The 20,720-nt window shown below is 32.3% G+C and overlaps 1 protein-coding gene across 5 annotated transcripts in view; it reads left to right on the top strand.

Moving 5' to 3' along the window:
- The window catches only part of TRPC4 (transient receptor potential cation channel subfamily C member 4), a 251,004-nt gene that overhangs the window by 101,664 nt on the left and 128,620 nt on the right, over nucleotides 1–20,720 (top strand). For 4 of the 5 annotated variants that reach the window (XM_074304858.1, XM_074304860.1, XM_074304859.1 and 1 more), the window contains one exon: nucleotides 13,275–13,793. In XM_074304858.1, coding sequence (XP_074160959.1) covers nucleotides 13,275–13,793 — 519 coding nt within the window. Of the gene's footprint in view, nucleotides 1–13,274; nucleotides 13,794–20,720 lie in introns of those variants that run through there. The other variant, XM_074304862.1, reaches the window with a different exon arrangement.

Consider the following 20,720-nt stretch of genomic DNA (forward strand, 5'->3'; position numbering starts at 1 on the left):
GCTACTAAAGAATAAGATTGGCTTTCCTTATGGGAATTTAGAGTAAGTAATCTTATTCTTGAGTTTTGTATTTTTAATGGTTATCACTAAATAGTCAAATATGAACAAAATTTGAACATTTATGTATTTGTTGCCTAAGAATCACTTTGCTCAAGTCTCACTCTAACATTACTGAGGCATGTAACTAAAAGAACACAAAGGAAATAGAGCATTAAAAGAAACTTAAAGGGAAGAAGGAGAATAAAATTATATTAAAACATCCTAAGTTAAATAAAATACACTGTCCTTATAGATTTGCTTCTGTTTTATACTGAAATGTTGTATATAACACTCCTTTCATCATTTGCATATTTCCTTTGAAAACCTACGTTAATTCTTTTGTGTTCTCATAGATTTTTTTTCAGGTGCATCACTCTTTCCCTTTATCACTATAAGCATTTATTTTGAAGTGCTATTTTTATTATAGCTTTTTATTTACAAGATATAAGCATGGGTAATTTTTCAGCAATGACAATTGTAAAACCTTTTGTTCCAATTTTTCCTGTCCTCCCTATCTTTTCCCCCAGATGGCAGGTAGACCAATACATGTTAGATATGTTAAAGTATATGTTAAATACAATATATATATATATATATATATATATATATATATATATATATATATATCCATAGCTATTTTCACAAGAAGAACCGGACTTTGAAAAAATGTACAATTAACCTGTGAAGGAAATCAAAAATGCAAACGCACAAATACAGAGGGATTGAAAATGCTATGTAGTGGTTCACATTCATTTCGAAGAGTTCTTTCACTGGGTGTAGCTTGGTTCTATTCATTATTGAACTTATTTGGTTCATCTCATCGTTGAAGAGAGTCATATCCATCAGACCTGTTTGTCATATGGTATTGTTGTTGAAATATATAATGATCTCCTGATCCTGCTCTTTTCACTCAGCATCAGTTCATATAAGTCTCTCCAGGCCTTTCTGAAATCACCCTGCTGGTCATTTTTTACAGAACAATAAATTTCCATAACATTCATATACCACAATTTATTCAACCATTCTCCAATTGATAGGCATCCACTCAGTTTCCAGTTTCAATCTAGATACTACAAAGAGGTCTACCACAAACATTCTTGCATATACAGGTCCCTTTCCCTTCTTTAAGATTTCTTTGGGATATAATCCAAATAGTAACACTGCTTATATTAGTGTTTTAGCAACTAATGGCATGTAAAGGTAGCCCAGAGTTCTAAATAAGACTTAAAGCTAATATTAGTTTACTATCTCCAGGCAGAATAAGAGCTTTTAGCTACTATGTTGATATTATGTTAGGAAGTGAAATCTCTTAGGTGCCTTTTGTCTTCATATACTTCTTCAATCTTTTATTTCTAATTTCCCAATTTCCACACTGTAGTTGAAATTCAAGGTTTTTGGCAAAAGTTGTAACAAATTATTTTTATTTTTATTTTTGTTTATTGATGGTTCATAGGCAACATGACATAGAGAGAACAGGCTGGAGTTAGAGTATAGAAGACTTCCACTTAATTACCACCTTTGATGCTTCCTTTTAATTCTCCTCTCTAACCCCCAATAGAATAGAGGCAAGGATCACTTCCTTTATATCAGTTGTACCTCGTAAGGATAAATAAATAAGTGATTAATGATTAATTGATTGACATTTAGCCATGTGACCATATACAAGTCACTTAACTTCAGTGCATATTAATTCCTTATTTATAAACTGAAGTAACTAATGTCTACAGTTCCCTTCTCACATGGCTATTTTAAGGTAAAAATGAGATGATGGATATAAAATTTCATTTTGCAAACTTCTAGCACTATATAAATGTCAGATATTATCATTAGCCTTATACAGGAGGACTTTGCTCTTCCATATATGTGCCTAGAATCTTGACTTTAGGAATTTATTTATTCTGAGTGCTTCCTCTGATTGTGGTATGGTCTTCATCAGCTAGTTTGTTCATACAGTGTTTTCCATCTTCATTAGCTTTGCCAAGAGCTAAATTTGAAAGAAAGAAAAAAAACTATAAGAACAGAGAAAGTTTAGTCAAAACTATCATTCTATATAGTAGTTAGTGATCACCTACAGTGTCCTAGATATTTTAGAACATAGAAAAAGGTATAATTATATGGTACTCAATAGAGAATAATAGAGAAATAATTGGACACAGAGTGTTAGATTTAAGATGGGTAATAAAGTACATGAGTGCAGCAGGGGAGAGCAGAAATGTAAGAACTGTTTGAAGGCAAAATATGAAACAGGGAAATGTACTGTGATGGATCAGGAGGCAATGACTTGCTAACATGGGTGGGATACATATCTAAAGCATCTTTAAAAGCTCAGTATTGTGTTTCATGGAAAATGACAAAGGATTTATGTATGGGAAATAGGTAACACATCCACATATCTATATTAATTAATGATAATGTAGTTTGAGTGTGACAGCCTCTGGGTACTTTTCTTGGCTGAATGTTGGCACTAAAAGCTAAAGTCATCCAATCATTACACATCTTCATTCTAGCTATACAATTAATCATTGTGAAAAAGAATATAAGAGAAAGAGCTCCACTACTAGGATAACCTGGATGGGAGGGTTGCTTAATTTCTGGGCATTCTAGGCAATTCTCTAAAAATATAAATTGCAGAGAAGATACTGATATGCATTGGTCAAAGCAATTTCTTCTTTTGGGAGTTCCTTTTGATATAATCAAAATAAAGTAAATTGATGCATGAAATTCCAAGCACATTCAATTTATTGATAAGTCTAATTATTGTTGTTATTCTTATTGCTGATATTGCCCCTTGTTCTTGAAGAGGATCGGAACATCAGGGAGATGATGCCCTGATATGCAAGTGAATTGGTTTTAAGTGAAGGAGGGATGGGTGAGGTCACCTCCCTCACTTCCACCTCCAGAGCCATTTATTCCAATGACAAGATATTGATCAAAACAACTGGAGATGGCTCTAGATGAAATGAGAGATCTTGGCCTTTTTAAGCTAAGGTTTTCAACTGGTCTCAGTTTGATTGAAGTCTTATCCATTCAGTGATTAAGGATAAGTAATAATTGAGCAAAGAATCACTTCTTTCACCTAGTCCAGAAATCTAAATAAATAAATGAATCTGGGAGAAGAAAATCCTCAGGGTTTCTAACCAAAGCAGAAATAATAGCTATTTATATTCAATCTGAATCAATCAAGTCCCAAACAAGCAATTATCAATAAAATGGTCTCTCCATTATGTCTCAGTCATCAAAAGAGCTAAAGGGAGTTCTTACTAGCCTTCACATAATTTTGGAAAGTACAAGAAGAAAAAGCTTGAAACAATATAATTGATTACAAAGTTTGAAATATAATAAATTATAGAAAATTATATTATTAGATGGAAGTCAGGAATGCAGGACTAGCAACAACACCTCCTTCCACCTTGTTGCTATAGAAAGCTCATTGGTGATGTCCACCTGCATGATTAATTAGAGCCATAGCAATAACAATCCAGATTTTCTTGAAAGACAGCCAACATTGCAAATATAACAAACTTCCTGGCACCCACCTGCATCGTGCAGGACTTGTTAGATAACAGATCTTCTTTAATTGAACATGAGCAGCAAATGGTGTAGAGACAATATATTTCTTTGAATTAAGGTGATTTATGGGACAGCTTAGCTCAGAGAGGAAAGCTGAACTTCTGAACTTAACTCAGAGACCAAAAAAAAATGGGTTAGGCAATTTTACAATGTAATAGGGATGATACAGAATAAAGTCAATTATAAAATGGACTCAGAACAAATTTGATTTTCTTACTTTCTTCACTGAAATCACAAGCATAGCCCTTTTCTCTTTCCCTATATAATTATAACACCAAATAAAGGATTCACTCTGTGTCAGACATGTACTAAGGGCGAGAAATGCAAATCAAAAGAAAAACAATTTTTGTTCTCAAGGAAGCTAATATCCTAATGTGGGGAAATGACATATAAGAGAATGATGAAAAGTAAAGGGGTAATGGTGCAGAGGTTGTCAGATTACCCTTTTATGGAAATAGTAGCAAAATAAATTTGGACTGTCAGGTGTGAGCCTGAGAGGAAGAAGAGAACATAGCTAGATTGTGTATTTTGCTTAAAATTGAAGTGCCATGAGGAACTGACCAATCAGAGGAGTGATCTTTCAGGGTGGGACGTTTTCTGTGGTGCAGTGACAACTATATAACTTTATATTAATTACGACCTTGGTGTAATTATTTGCTTAATTATAAAATGAAGCTATAAGGCACATCCATATTATATGGAAAGAAAAAGGTATTTAAAAGTTTTTTCCCCTCAAATATAGCCAAATCTCAATCAGTCAAGGGCTGATTATTGAGTTTTGTAAATTATCCAGTTTTTTAAATTGGATATTTTCTATCCTTCCTTCTATTTCTCCTTCTGTAAGGAATTTATTTGGTTTCTCATGAGTCTCTGCAGACAGAGATTGTATATCTGAGTATGGAGAATATGAGTGAGTGCATAGTGCCACAGAGATACTTTGGGGCAGGACTTTGAAATAAAAATTCAGAATGCCAGTTAAACAGAAGAAGTAGGGTGGGAGGAAAGAATAGCATAGTATATCGTATCCTGATAGGTGTCTGCAGCAGTCTGAGATTTCCATTCCTTTCCTTCCAATTTCAGAGAAAAACAGTAGCTCTAGAAGTTTTAGTGCTCTTACTGATGCATGACATAGAATAGGATATGGTCTGTTCTCTTCGGTTCCCTAAAGAATTCAGCCTTCTCACAGTGGGACAGGGAAGGAATATTCTTGATCTCTTAGGAAACAAATAGCACTATCACCCTGGAATCGAAATGTAACAACTGTTATGGTTGCCTAAACAGGCAATTTATTAACCCAGCATGTCCTGCTTCCTTCAAGTTGAGGCATAAGTTGAGGACTGTTTTGGACTCAAAATTTTATATCTATGAAAATTTGTAAAAGTTTTATTTTGAACCATAGCTATAAAGAGTGCTTGGCATATATGAATTTTTCCTGATTTTTATTTTGCATTTCTATTTTTAAGTAAATTATGTTTTGCACCACTACCATGTGATGTCCTGATAGCTAAGTGGCATGATATTTTGAGGATTTCAAAAGAATTGGAGATTGAAATGACTGAACTACAGGCTTTGGAGTAACCAGGAAACCTAAAGATCAATCTGCTTATTGGCTAATTGTTTTCTATACTTCTTTCTAATGGTGGGCAAAAGGAAATAGCAGAATTAAATAAGCACTTTGTTAATTCCTCTGTTAAAATAGTTGGTTCAGCAATAACAAAAATAATTTACTAGTTTGGGGCTAAAATGAATATTGGGGATGTTCCTCTTGTATCCATGGCCAGTACTATTTTTGTCCCTCTTCAATGGAGACAAAATGTTTCAGAGAAATTTTCCTAGAATAGTCATATCTTGAAATAAGAAGTAGCTAAGTAACCTTGAAGCAAATAATTTAGGTTAACTGAGAGTCAATTCTGTCAACTGGGAAAAGAGGGCTTGGACTAAGATGATCTTTATGTTCCTTCCATTTCCAAAATTCTATGATCGTCCTTAGTATGAGTATCAAATCTTTGGGATTTCCTTCTCCTTTAACAAGGAGATGAATGAAATAACTAAGTTAGCTGTGATATACCCATCCTAGATATGTCCAGATGATGATGTGATGTGACATTATATTTTTTCATAAAGTTTAGATTCTAGATCAGTTTTAGCCTATCTCTGAAGGATAAGATTTGCTGAACAAATCTTCTTTAAACTTCATGACATGCATTTTCTTTTATCTTTTCCAAGAGCCTTGATGTTTAGTTTTAAAGTTTGCCTATATAATTTTACATTTAGTTATTATAAATCACATATATTGACTATGAAATAAGCATATATAAGAGAACAAATTTTCATAGCAAATTAGTGATTTTTAAAAATTCAAATATTTGAAGTGGAATTCAAACTCTGCCTGTCAACCAAGAGTCTCATTACTCTTTTTTCAGGTCTCCAAATTTTGTAGGATCATAAGATCTTGTATTTCCTCTTGAAAATGACCTTAGAGGTTATTATGTCCAATCCCCAATTTTAAAATTTTAATTTTATTGTTTTAATATACTATTTTCCCCCTCCACAACTGAACAAAAGAAAATAAATATGTATATCATAATAAATATGTATCTCAAGTGAAGCAAATTCTTTCACTCATCATGTCCAGAAATGTATATTTCATTCTAAATATTGGGCTCTATCAATATTCTGTCAACAAATGGGTAGCATGTTGTATACTTTTGGTGTTTTGGAAAAGTAGTTTATCATTAGCAGAGTTTTAAAAGTCTTTCAAAAGTGCTTTCTTTTCTTTATAATATGGTTGTCCAATATGATTATACAATGATCAACTCTGATGGTTGTGGCTCTCTTCAACAATGAGATAATTCAAACCAGTTCTAATTGTTCAATAATCAAGAGAATCAGCTACACGCAGACCACAACATTGTATTTCCACTCTTTCTGGTATTGTTTGCTTGCATTTTTGTTTTTCTTCTCAGGTTTTTTTTCTTTCTTTCTAGATCTGATTTTTCTTGTGCTGCAAGATAACTGTAAAATTATGTATATATATATATATATATATATATATATATATATATATATATATATATGATTTAACATATGCTTTAACAAATTTAACATGTATTGGACTACCTGCTATCTAGGGGAAGGGGTAGGGGAAAGCAAGGGAAAAGTTGGAACAGAAAGTTTTGCAAATTACCTATTTATATGCTTTGCAAATTAATTAATTAAGTAAATAAATTATATGGTTGTCACATTGTCCTGGTTTTGCTCAATTCACTCTGCTTCAGTTCATAGAATTTTCCTTGATTTCTTCTAAAATTAATCATTTCATAATTTCTTATAACTAGTAATATTCCATTACATTTATATAGTATAATTTGTTTGGCCATTTTCCTATTAGTTGACCAGTCTCTTAACTTTTATTATTATTTTTTTAATGATGAAGAGAGCTACTATAAATGTCTTTTAAATATAATGTGAGCTCATTCATCTTTTTTTGGATATATGTCAAACAGGCATAAAACTAAGTCAAAAGATATAGACTTTACAGATGTTTTGAGACTTCCTCATTTTATGTATGAGTGAACAGGGGCTAGAGATGTTACTGTTTATCCAAAGTCACCCATTTCACATGCATTTGAGGCAGGATGCAAATGTTCCTAACTCCTAACTCTATTACTCTCTCCACAATATCCTACTACTTTTCCTATACTCTATCCATGCTGGTGATACCTATTACTGTTTCTGAGCTTTTGATCATACCACATTTCCTCTCAAGAATCTCTCCCCATTTTGTGACACCTTCATATCATCTCTCCATCCAATTTCTATTAGTCTTTTATGGATCAAATTTTTTAATTCTATCATCCATAATCAATCTGTTCTTTGTAATGTCCAGACTAGCTCTCTGAAGGGCCTCAGGATCAGTCAGAATCAGGATCAGTCAAAATCTTTGATCTTTAGGAAGAAAAGTGAAAGGAGCAGGCAAGCTGCCACATGGCTCATCAAAGATGGATCTTGGACTCTGGAGTCTGGAATCTTTATGAGCACACTATGGCAAAGATACTCTGACTTACTCCCTCAGCCCTCCAATCTTTCTCTACCATTACCTCACCACAACACATTTGGCAGGCCCCAATCATGAGGAGAGCCATCACTTCACCATAAATATATGTTAAAAAAAACCCATTATCTCACATTGAGTAGGGGTACTTAGCCTTCAAGTACTCTGCTGTTCTGGATTCAAGTACACATTTTCAGAGTTCCATCCCTCTACAATTCTTGATGTGATTTTTGCTTTCTTTCATCCTATACTATTTAGTGTCTTAGTTCTGAATCATAGAATTGTCAGGATCAAAAAATTAGAGTTAAAAGATATCTGAGAGGCCAACTATTCCAAGACCTTCAGATTCCCTGACTTTGGCCTAAGGAAATAAGTTATTGCCTCATTTTATTTAATTATTTCATGTCTAAATTTCCTGTCTCTCCATGGATGTCCATAGAATATTAATGACTAGTTTCCACCAAACCAGCTTAGCACAAAGTTATTCAAATAACAAGTGCTGTAGAAAACTTATTTTTATCCTTTCTGTAATATCCTTCCTTCTCCCTCTTCATTATGTCTGTTCAGACAAATATAAAAAATTAGATACATTTATTCCTGGTTGCTGTGGATTTTAGAACCATTGCTAAAAGGACACCTGGAAAGAGAGATACAATTCTGACTTTCTGCCTCCTGCTTTCTAATACTTATTGCTATTATCTAGAGAACAAAAAGTGACTGTGATAATGGATTACTATTTTAGGTTCAATTGTATGTATATGGCCAATGTGAATTTAAATTTACTATAAGAGTTAATTAACTAAATTGCTTTGAGAAAGAAGAATTCTAAGGAATCAAATATTAACTGGGTCAGAGAGAGAGAGAGAGAGAGAGAGAGAGAGAGAGAGAGAGAGAGAGTAGCAAGCCAAATTAATCAGTATTTTGGTCCTTTTCAGTAAGAATCTTGTTCTAAAGTTATTATTTGGGAGGCACAGCCGAGATCACATATAGCATAACCTTCCACTCCACTCTTCTCAGGACCTCTCAACAGATTTAAAAACTAAATGCAAATAAAAAAGTCTTATTGAGAACTCCAAGGAAAAGAAAATCATACAGTCATTTTTCCAATCTAGGTTGGTGAAGAGAGATAAAGAGAAAAATCTTGAAGATTCTTGAGATGGGACTCTAACAAGATAAGGAATTCCAACACAGAGCATTATATTAAGGATGCACCAAATTTAGCAAAGAGAGTCCAACCTTCTATAGGGTACAGAATTAGATTCTACCTATTAGTTCTGTGGCTTATAAATTACCTCTGCATCACACATCTAGGAGCTGGCTATAGAGGGGACCTATACCTATCTAAGGGATTTGGGGAAAAGAAACATTTTTGTATCTTAGTGTACTAAACAAGAAACATGTTCAGAAGCAATATAGACTATTTGGTTGTGAACCCAGAAGTAGAACAAGATCTTAATTCTTGTCTTCAGCATAGTATGAACCTTGCAATAAAGTAACTAGAACAAAAATCCCAGATGAAATGTAACGTAATAGTTCTGCTATTCTGCTATTCTGAAGCAGTTGAATTTTTGAGCTGGTGTACAGTGGCTGAGTTTAATATCAATCTAGGAATTCTAATCAAAACTGTATCATTCAGAACAGGGCCCATGTCAGGAACCTGCAGAGCCTAGACCAGGAGCCACAATCAAAATTTTCTTGGGTCATACTAATTTGGGACAATTGAAAGCATGCAGATCTCCAGTCAAAGCTAACAATGATAAAATATCTAATACACCAAGAAAACAGCAATAAGACCAATCTAAACAGTCTCTCCAGAAAGGTAAAAATTCTGAATATAACATCAAGACCAAAATCAAGCAATGAAAAAATCAAGAATCTCACTAGAAAAAGGTTATTATAGTGTTAGTCCATAAATCCCAAAGAAGAGAATGACTATAAAATATTTACAAGCAAATCCTCAAGACAAAATATAGCTTAGACATAAGTTCAAATGGAATTCCTTCAAGAATTTAAAGAAAATAGGTTAAACATTTTTACACATTGAAAGAAATAATGAAAGGAAAAAAAATAAAAATGTGACCTGTGGAAGAAAAAATTTAAAAGAGAATTAAAAACGGCACAAGAGATTAAAAACCTTACTCAAGGAATGAATTTCCTGAAAAGTAAAATATGTAAAATAAAATTTAATAGCTTCATGAGAAAAACTATTGAAATAATCAAAAGACAAAAAAAAAGAAAAGAATTTTGCCATAGTTAAACCAACTAACCTAGAAAACATTGATTTTATAATTTTTTAAAAAAGAAAAATGAGAAGAAAGTAGGGAAGACACATGTGGGAAGTTATTTTTGACAATTGGAGTATACAAGGAGAAATCTATATAAACAAAGATTTAGGGGTAGGGGAAGTAGTTGATATTCTCCCTGATAATCAGGGATGATTTGTAGGAAAGAGCACTAATCATATAAGTCTTATAGGGGATTATCAGGGAGAGTATCAACTACTCTCCCTATCCCCAACTCTTTGTTCTCATCTGAACTGACCAAAGGATGAAAATACACACAAAAACAGCTGAGTATAGAAATATAGTTTATTCAAAAAGGAAATAGGAAGCAAAAAAATAAATAAATAAATAAAGGAAAGAGGAGAGGGATAATAGCAAGAATATATTAGAGGAGAGAACAGTTCTATATCAAATAGACTCTAATGATGCAAGAAAAAAAAAGTGTCTATATTATCTAATTTTATGATGGCAAAAAATTGAAAACTAAGAATTCCTTTCAATGGGGAATGACCTATATACAATTGATAGATAAGGTAGATAATGTTAGACGAATGAATATACATAGATGCACATCTATGTATCTATGTAATGGAATATTTTTGTGCTGTAATAAATGATAAAAATGGGTAGTTTCAAAGAAACCTAGGATAATTTATATGAACTGATACAGGTTTATATAGAATGGTTTATATAGTGAAAAATATTGTATAGACAAATATCTTTGAAATACTTTGGAGCTCTAAAAAATGGAATGACTAAAAAGTATTTCAGTAGACTCCTATTGAAACATACTATCCACCTATTGAAAGAGAGATGACAGATTCAGGCTACCATTTGAGACATTTTTTTCCTACATGGCCAACATCAAAATTTATTTTGCTTGATTGTATACGTTTACAATTAAGATTTTGTTTTTCCTTTCTTTCTTAATTAAGGAAGGGAGGGGAGTGGGAAGGAAGGAAAATAGATTTTTTGACTGAAATACATTGTTTAAAATATTCATATGATTAGTGCTGTTTCCTACAAGCATATTGTAGTTCATAGTGAAAGTAAAGGATTTTTTCAGTTATCCCTGAGGATTTCCAATGCCTCACGGTTATCTTCCTCAATATCAAAGTATGTGGATATAATCTTGAGATAATAAATAGATATATACATAAAATATAGATACATATCTGTCTACATATATTTGTATATATAATATATATGTACCCAAATGCATTCAAGTATGTGTACAGACACATACATATGTTTATGAACAATGATTATCTACAGCAATCATTTTCTGTCATTTCTTTGCTCTCTTAAAATTTAAATATATACATATATTTACATTTTAATTTAATTATTAGATATTTATTTAATATTTAATTAATTTAATTCAATTATTAGACATTAATTTAAATATCTAATTAATCCAACTTTATATATGTATATAAAGTTGGATTAATTAGGTTAGCTAAATAGGTTAAAATTGAATTTTTAGTATATGTTAAATATATGTAGTGATTTTAATTAATTTTACTCAAGTTTAGAAAACATTAGGCAAGTAGTAAGAGACTACCTTGTTATTTAGTTGTTTTTCTGTCATTTTCAATTCTCTGTAACTCACTTGAAGTTTTCTTGACAGAGATACTGAAATCTTTTCCCATTTGCTTGTCCAGCCCATTTTACAAATGAGGAATTGGGGCATATGAGCTTAAATTGGCCTCAGATACATTCTGTGATTCTAGGCAAGTCACTTAACTCTATATCAGTTTTCTCGTCTGTAAGAAAGTCTGGAGCAGAAAAGTAAGGCAGAAAACATTATTCATTTATGATAACTACTCTGTGACACATGGCCTGCTATGAACATATGATTTTATGTAAATTTATTTCCATGGCCAACTTAGAATTACTGTTCCAATAATCTGCCTCCATACTCTTCCAACACAAACACACATACACACACACACACACACACACACACACACACACACACACACATTCTTTTTTACTATTTGAGAGGGTTTCTATATTACCTACTTCTTTTATTCATTAGAATGTAAACTCTTAGAGGGCAACAAGTATCTTTCTGCCTGTATTTGTATTCCCAATCTTTATTGCATACATAATAAATGTTATTTCAAAAGGCTAGTTGACTTCTTAAAAGTCACATATATAGTGTTGTCATTATTCAGTCTTATTGTTACCATCTAGTTGAGGAAATGAAGGCAAATAAAATTAAATGATTGGCCAGGATCACACAGCTAGTAAGTATCTGAAGCCAGATTTGAGTTTGGCACTCTGTCTACTGTGATATCTACCTGCTTTCACAAAAGTAGTAAATATATAGTAAATCCTTATAATTTAATGAGGATTTCACCTTAGTTGAGTAACTTTTTTCAACTTTTTTGGGGACTCATTTTTCACTTCTTAATATTTTGTTTATCTTTATTAAGCATTGTCTTTTATCCTTCAGTATCCTTGAAATATTGGCAGACCAAAATTCTGAAACATAAATGTTATAATCCTAATACATTAAAAAAAATCTATTGCTGATATAATTTCTTATCAATATTTGGCAATAATGGCTTTTTTGTAAATCAATCAATTTTGAGTACTTTACCCTGAAAATATATTAGGGAGAATGAACTGGCAATCAAAATAATGAAGGCTTAATAACATATCACTGAAGAGTGCTACATTTTATAATGAGATTAAGTATCAAGAGGAAAGGAGATGGAACATAATAATAATGATGATCTTCTCCACTGCCAAAGGATTCCCTCCTCCTCCTCCTCAAAAAAAAAAAAAAAAAAAAGAAAAAGAAAAAGAAAAAAAAAAGAAATTTCTATTGAAGAATTTATCAAGTAAAAAAAGGAAACAATTGCATATCTGTTCATTGACAGGAACATATTAGAGGTTATTTTCCACCTAAAAAGTAGAGAGTTGGAGAAGGAGGAAGAGGCAAGAAGTGAAGTGTTTAAGGGAAGGGTTTAGTGGGTAAGTTTCTACTATAATAACTTTTTTTTTTCAATTACAATGCAATATGTAAATTCACAGTTAAAATTAAAATGTGTTGTCATGCAAAGAATTCATTTTTGATATTTTATATTGTTTCAAGAAACTAAGTGAAAGCCAGATCAATTGTGTAAAAGAATTGTAAAAATATTTTAATATCATTTATATTTGCCATAGAAAGTTGTTTCAAATATCAAGACTTAAATAACATTTATTGGGATTCATTATTTTTACCTGAGTTTCTAGTTCTTAAAACTCTATATGGCTAATAGTAAGTGTTTAATATTAAATATTTGTTGATTAATTATTTTTTCCCTTTTTTTCAGGTGCCTCCAATACTCCTTGATAAGCAGTTCTCTGAATTTACACCAGATATAACACCAATCATTTTGGCAGCCCATACAAATAATTATGAGATAATAAAACTTTTAGTTCAGAAAGGTGTTTCTGTTCCTAGGCCCCATGAAGTTCGGTGTAACTGTGTTGAATGTGTTTCCAGTTCAGATGTAGACAGCCTCAGGCATTCTCGTTCCAGACTCAATATCTATAAAGCCTTGGCAAGTCCATCTTTGATTGCATTGTCAAGTGAAGATCCATTTCTCACAGCTTTTCAGCTGAGTTGGGAGCTTCAAGAACTGAGCAAAGTAGAAAATGAATTTAAATCTGAATATGAAGAACTGTCCCGGCAGTGCAAACAATTTGCTAAGGATCTTTTGGATCAGACAAGGAGTTCTAGGGAATTAGAAATCATCCTGAATTATCGAGATGATAACAGCCTGATAGAAGAACAAAGTGGCAATGACCTTGCAAGACTCAAATTGGCTATTAAGTACAGACAAAAAGAGGTGAGTTCTTCTGAACAATATTTAATAATTAGTTATTTTTCTTTAGTTCCTTAAAGTTTATTGAAAAAGCAAATTTTTATTCAGAAGGCTTTTTATGTATTTATGTCTTTATTTTCTAAGTTTAACTGTTCAACATCATTGAAGTTGATTAGAAAAGTTACAGAAGCAATTAACTAGACCTTAAGGTTGGACATTATTTTGGCATTGAAATGTTTTATTCTTTCTATTGTTATTATTACCAGCCTATTAAATGCTGGCATCTACTTTAGAATGGAACTGTTTGCTATTATACATTTTTTAAAAAGCTTTAAATATGGCAAATGAGTCAGAGACTATAGTACTGCTATCACACTATGGTTTTCTTGATTTGTCATGAGAATATAAATTGGGAAAATTGATAGAAGATTAATTGCTCTTCTAAGTCATTTCTTTATCCTATGATGAGAGCTTGATTTTCTGTCCATTGTTCAAGTTAAAAAGTGATTATCCTTGTTTTAGGTTCATTTTTTTTCTACTATCTCTTTGAAAAGTATGGCATTCAAATTAAGACATCTTTGAAGTACTACTACATACCTCTCAGACTGGCTAAGATGACAGAAAAATAAAATGTTGGAGGGGGTGTGAGAAAAGTGGGACATTAATACATTGTTGGTGGAATTTTGAACTGACACAATTATTCTGGAGAGCAATTTGGTAGTATGCCTAAAGAGCTATCAAACTCTGTATATTTTTTGATCCAGCAGTGTCTCTACTGGGTCTGTATCCCAAAGAAATCATAAAAAAGGAAAATGATCTATATGAAAAAATGTTTGTAGCAGCCTTTATATAGTGGCAAGAAAATGAAAACCTGAGTGGACTCCCATCAGTTGACAAATGGCTGAATAAGTTATAGTATATCAAGTCAATGAAATATTATTGTTTTATAAGAAACAATAAGCAGGATGATTTCAGAAAGTCCTGTACATGAACTTATGCTAAATGAAGTGAATAGAATCAAGGGAACATTGTACACAGCAACAACAAAATTATGTAATGATCCAACTTTGATGGACAATGACATGATTCAGGGGATTTAATGTGCATTACAACATAGTATTTTTACCTTTTTGTTATTAGTTGCTTGTTTTTGTTCTCATTTTTCCCCTTTTTAAATCTGATTTTCTTTGTTCAGCATGATAAATATGGAAATATGTATAGAATTTTACCAAAAAAAAAAAAAAACACTATATGGCATTTTCACATAAGGCTTTAGATATATTTTTGTATATCTACCACATGACAATGTCATGTTGTTTATCAGATAGTTCAATCATTTAGAACAACATAACCATGAAACTCAGAATGTCCAAGGAGATAACATAGTTGTTCATATTCACATATATTTTTAAAGAAGTCAAAATACATGTTGATCACTTCTTTAACAAAATATGAACAACTCAATAACCCAAATAACAAGTGAAGCAAAGGAAATGAAAAGGAAAAACATTATGCTTTGATATACAAAAAGAAATATAAGAAAGCATCATTTGACTCTGTTTAAGGTGACTATGTCCACACCACTTAAGCTTCTTGTGTTTTATCTACTGTCAACTATGTTTAGCTACCAAATCTTAGGGTTGTTTTTTTTTTTTTTAATTACCTTTGCTATTTAATCTTCGATACTTATGTCTTGAATTCATTCATTTTATACTTTCCTCATTCATCTGTCTTCTAATCTCTTCTATGATTTCCATGAGATAACTTTCCACCAGAACAAGTAAATGCAGAATAAATCAAATAGGAAAAGTAATATGACTTTGAGGAAAATTTAATTATTCCTTTCTTTTATAGCAGAAGTATATGATGCCATTTCCATCTGTTTCAGCTAGTCCTAGCAATATATTTTGCACTATTACTGTAGTTAATGACTTTTTAAAAAAAAGTTCAGGTACATTTTTATGATATGCTAAAATTTATTAAAAATAATCAAACATCAGAGTTGTCTTAATTTGCATTTCTCTGATCAATAGTGATTTGGAACACTCTTTCATATGAGTGGAAATAGTTTAAATTTCATCGTCTGAAAATTGTCTGTTCATATCCTTTGACCATTTATCAATTGGAGAATGGCTTGATTTCTTATAAATTAAAGTCAATTCTCTGTATATTTTGGAGATGAGGCCTTTATCAGAACCTTTAACTGTAAAAATGTTTCCCAATTTTTTACTTCCCTTCTAATCTTGTTTGCATTAGTTTTGTCTGTGCAGAAACTTTTTAATTTGGTGTAATCAAAATTTTCTATTTTGTGATCAATAATGGTCTCTAGTTTTCCCTTGGATACAAACTCCTTCCTCCTCCACAAGTCTGAGAGGTAAACCATCCCATGTTCCTCCAATTTATTTATGATTTCATTCTTTATGCCTAAATCTTGGACCCATTTTGATCTAATCTTAGTATGTGGTGTTAAATGTGGGTCCATGCCTATTTTCTGCCATACTAATTTCCAGTTTTCCCAGCAGTTTTTGTCAAATAATGAATTCTAATCCCAAAAGTTGGGATCTTTGGGTTTGTCAAACACTAGATTGCTATTTTTAGTCACTATCTTGCCCTGTGAACCTAACCTATGCCACTGATCAACTAGTCTATTTGTTAGCCAATACCAAATGGTTTTGGTGACTGTTGCTTTATAATATAGTTCTAGATCAGGTACAGCTAGACCACCTTCACTTAATTTTTTTTTTCATTACTTCCCTTGAAATTCTCGACCTTTTGTTGTTCCATATGAATTCTGTTGTTATTTTTTTTTAGGTTATTTAAATAGTTTCTTGGAAGTCTGATTGGTATAGCACTAAATAAATAGATTAGTTTAGGGAGTATTGTAATCTTATATTCGCTTGGCCTATCCAAGAGCACTGAATGTCTTTCCAATTATTTAAATCTGACTTTATTTTTGTGGCAAGTGTTTTGTAATTTTGCTCATATAATTCCTGACTCTCCTTTGGTAGATATATTCCCAAATATTTTATACTATTGACCGTTATTTTGAATGGAATTTCTCTTTGTATCTCTTGCTGTTGGATTGTGTTGTTAATGTATAAAAATGCTGATGATTTGTGTGGATTTATTTTGTATCCTGCAACTTTGCTAAAATTCTGAATTATTTCTAATAGCTTTTTAGCAGAGTCCTTGGGCTTCTAATAGTATACCATCATGTCATCTGCAAAGAGTGATAGTTTGATTTCCTCATTTCCTACTCTAATTCCTTGAATCTCTTTCTCGGCTCTTATTGCCGAGGCTAGAGTTTCTAGTACTATATTGAAAAGTAATGGTGATAGTGGGCAACCTTGTTTCACTCCTGATGTTATAGGGAAAGGTTCTAGTTTATTGCCATTACATATTATGTTTACTGAAGGTTTTAAATATATGCTCCTTATTATTTTAAGGAATAGTCCATTTATTCCTATACTCTCAAGCGTTTTTAGTAGGAATGGATGTTGGATTTTATCAAATGCTTTTTCTGCATCTATTGAGATGATCATATGGTTTTTATTAATTTGATTATTAATATGGTCAATTATACTAATAGTTTTCCTAATATTAAACCAGCCCTGCATTCCTGGTATAAATCCCACTTGGTCATAGTGTATTATCCTGGGGATGATTTTCTGAAGTCTATTTGCTAATATCTTATTTAAGATTTTAGCATCAATATTCATTAAGGAAATTGGTCTATAGTTTTCTTTCTCAGTTTTCGATCTACCTGGTTTAGGTATCAGTACCATGTCTGTGTCATAGAAGGAATTTGGTAGGACTCCTCAATCCCTATTTTTTCAAATAGTTTATAGAGCATTGGAGTTAGTTGTTCTTGAAATGTTTGGTAGAATTCACATGTATATCCATCTGGTCCTGGGGACTTTTTCTTAGGAAGTTGGTTAATAGCTTGGTCTATTTCTTTTTCTGAGATGGGACTATTTAGACTACTTACTTCTTCCTCTGTTAATCTGGGCAAACTATATTTTTGAAGGTATTCTTCCATTTCATTTAAGTTATCGAATTTATTGGCATAAAGTTGAGCAAAGTAGCTCCTAACTATTGTTATAATTTCCTCTTCATTAGTTCACCCTTTTCATTTTCAAGACTAACAATTTGCTTTTTCTCTCTCTCTTTTTTTTTTTTAATCAGGTTTACTAAGGGTTTGTCTATTTTTTTGGTTTTTTCATAGAACCAACACTTAGTTTTATTGATTAATTCAATAGTTTTTTTTTTTTTACTTTCAATTTTATTAATCTCACCTTTTATTTTTTGAATTTCAAGTTTTGTGTTTGTCTGGGGGTTTTTAATTTGTTCCTTTTCTAGCAATTTTAGTTGTAAGCCCAATTCGTTGGCCCTCTCTTTCTCTATTTTATGCAAGTAGGCCTGTAGAGATATAAAACTTCCCCTTATTACTGCTTTGGCTGTATCCCACACATTTTGGTATGATGTCTCATTATGGTCATTTTCTTGGGTGAAGTTATTAATTATGTCTATGATTTGCTGTTTTACCCAATCATTCTTTAGTATAAGATTATTTAGTTTCCAATTATTTTTTGGTCTATTTTCCCCTGGCTTTTTATTAAATGTAATTTTGATTGCATTGTGGTCTGAAAAGGATGCATTTACTATTTCTGCCTTACTGCATTTGATTTTGAGGTTTTTATGCCCTAGTATATGATCAATTTTTGTATAAGTTCCATGAACTGCTGAGAAGAAAGTATATTCCTTTCTGCCTCCATTTAGCTTTCGCCAAAGATCTATCATATCAAACTTTTCTAGTATTCTATTTACCTCTTTGACTTCTTTCTTATTTATTTTGTGGTTTGATTTATCTAATTCTGAGAGTGCAAGGTTGAGATCTCCCACTATTATAGTTTTGCTATCTATTTCCTCTTGCAGCTCTCTTAATTTCTCTTTTAAGAATTTAGATGCTGCACCACTTGGTGAATATATATTTAATATTGATACTGCTTCATTATTGATGCTGCCCTTTAGCAGGATATAATGCCCTTCCTTATCTCTTTTAATTAGATCAATTTTTGTTTTTGCTTGATCTGAGATGAGGATGGCTACTCCTGCTTTTTTGGTTTTGCCTGAAGCATAATAGATTCTGCTCCACCCTTTTACTTTTAGTTTTAATGTCTCACCCTGTTTCAGGTGTGTTTCCTGTAAACAACATATAGTAGGATTCTGACTTTTAATCCAGTCTGCTAACTGCTTCCTCTTTATGAGGTAGTTTGCCCCATTAACATTTATGGTTAGAAGGACTAATTCTATATTGCTTGCCATCCTATTAACCCCTGCTTATGCTTTTCCCCTTTCCTTCCCTCTTACCCCCCTACCCAATATTAAACTGGTGAACACCACTTGCTTTTCACAGCCCTCCCTTTTTAGGATCCCTCCCCCACCTTAAAGATCCTCCCCTTATTTTACCCCTTTTCCTCGAAATTTCTGTATTCCCTTCCCCTTAGCTTACTCCTTCCCTTTCACTTTTCAATGAAGTGGAAGAAGTTTCACCATAAATCGAATATGTCTATTGATACACACTATGTTCATCTCCCTCCTTTCTTTCTCTCAGATATAATAGGTTACCTTTGCCTCTTCATGAGATGTAGTACCACCACTTTACACTTTTTTATGATATAATTTCCTTTCCACCTCTAGTTTCTAAGACAAATTGTACATATGTTCTTTACATATTTTTTCGGCAGAAGTACAGTTCTCAAGATTTCTTTTTACCTTTTTAGAAATCTCTTGAGTTCTGTATTTGAAGATCAAACCTTTTATGTAGGTCTATTTTTTTCATCAAAAATAGATGGAATTCATTTATTTCGTTAAATGTCCATCTTCTTCCCTGGAAAATGATGCTCATTCTTGCTGGGTAAGTTATTCTTGGCTGCATACCAAGTTCCTTAGCCTTTCGGAATATCATGTTCCAGGCCCTTTGTTCTTTTAATGTGGATGCTGCTAGATCCTGGGTTATCCTTATTGTGGATCCTCCATATCTGAATTGCTTTTTTCTAGCAGCTTCCAATATCTTCTCCTTTGTCTGATGGTTCTTGAACTTGGCCACTATATTTCTTGGTGTTTTGATTTTAGGGTCTCTTTCAGTAGGTGATTGATGAATTTTTTTCAATGTCTATTTTACCCTCTGTTTCCAGAACGTCTGGGCAGTTCTCTTTGATAATTTCCTCGAAAATGATGTCCAAGCTCTTTTTTTCCTCACATTTTTCAGGGAGTCAGATTATTCTCAAATTGTCTCTCCTGGATCTGTTTTCCAGGTCTGTTGTCTTTCAAGTAAGGTACTTGAAATTCTTTTCAATTGTTTCATTTCTCTGGTTTTGCTTGACTAGCTCTTGGTTTCTCCTTGAGTCATTCATTTCTACTTGTTCCAGTCTAATTTTCAATGATTTATTTTTTTCTTCACTCACTTTCTTTATATCTCTTTGTAATTGTCCAATTGAGTTTTTATCTTCTATGGAATTTTTTTCCATTTTATCCATTTTATTTTTTAGAGAGCTGTTTTCTTTTTCCAGCTCACTAATCCTGTTTTCCTTGGAGTTGTTTACCTTTTCCAGCTCACTAATCTTGTTTCTCAATGATTTGATTTTTTTATCCACTCTGTCTTTGAATGCATGGGATGACTTCTCCAGGCTCTCTTGCCAAGCTTCCCTTTCCTTTTCCCATTTTTCTTCCAGCTCTCTTGTGAGAGCCTTTTTGATTTCCTCTATGAGATTCTTTTGTATTGAGGAGCAGCTCATATCCCTCTTAGGGGATTCCTCTGGGGACAGTCTGTTTTTAGTCTCCTCAGTGTTTGAAGTCTGCTCTCTCTATATACAAAAGCTGTCAATGGTTAGAGCCCTTTTGAATTTCTTGTTCATTTTGTCAGAGTAGGAATCGAAGAAAACAAACTGA

Source organism: Sminthopsis crassicaudata, chromosome 3 (genome assembly GCF_048593235.1).
Source record: "Sminthopsis crassicaudata isolate SCR6 chromosome 3, ASM4859323v1, whole genome shotgun sequence".
In the NCBI taxonomy this organism is placed as follows: Eukaryota; Metazoa; Chordata; class Mammalia; order Dasyuromorphia; family Dasyuridae; genus Sminthopsis; species Sminthopsis crassicaudata.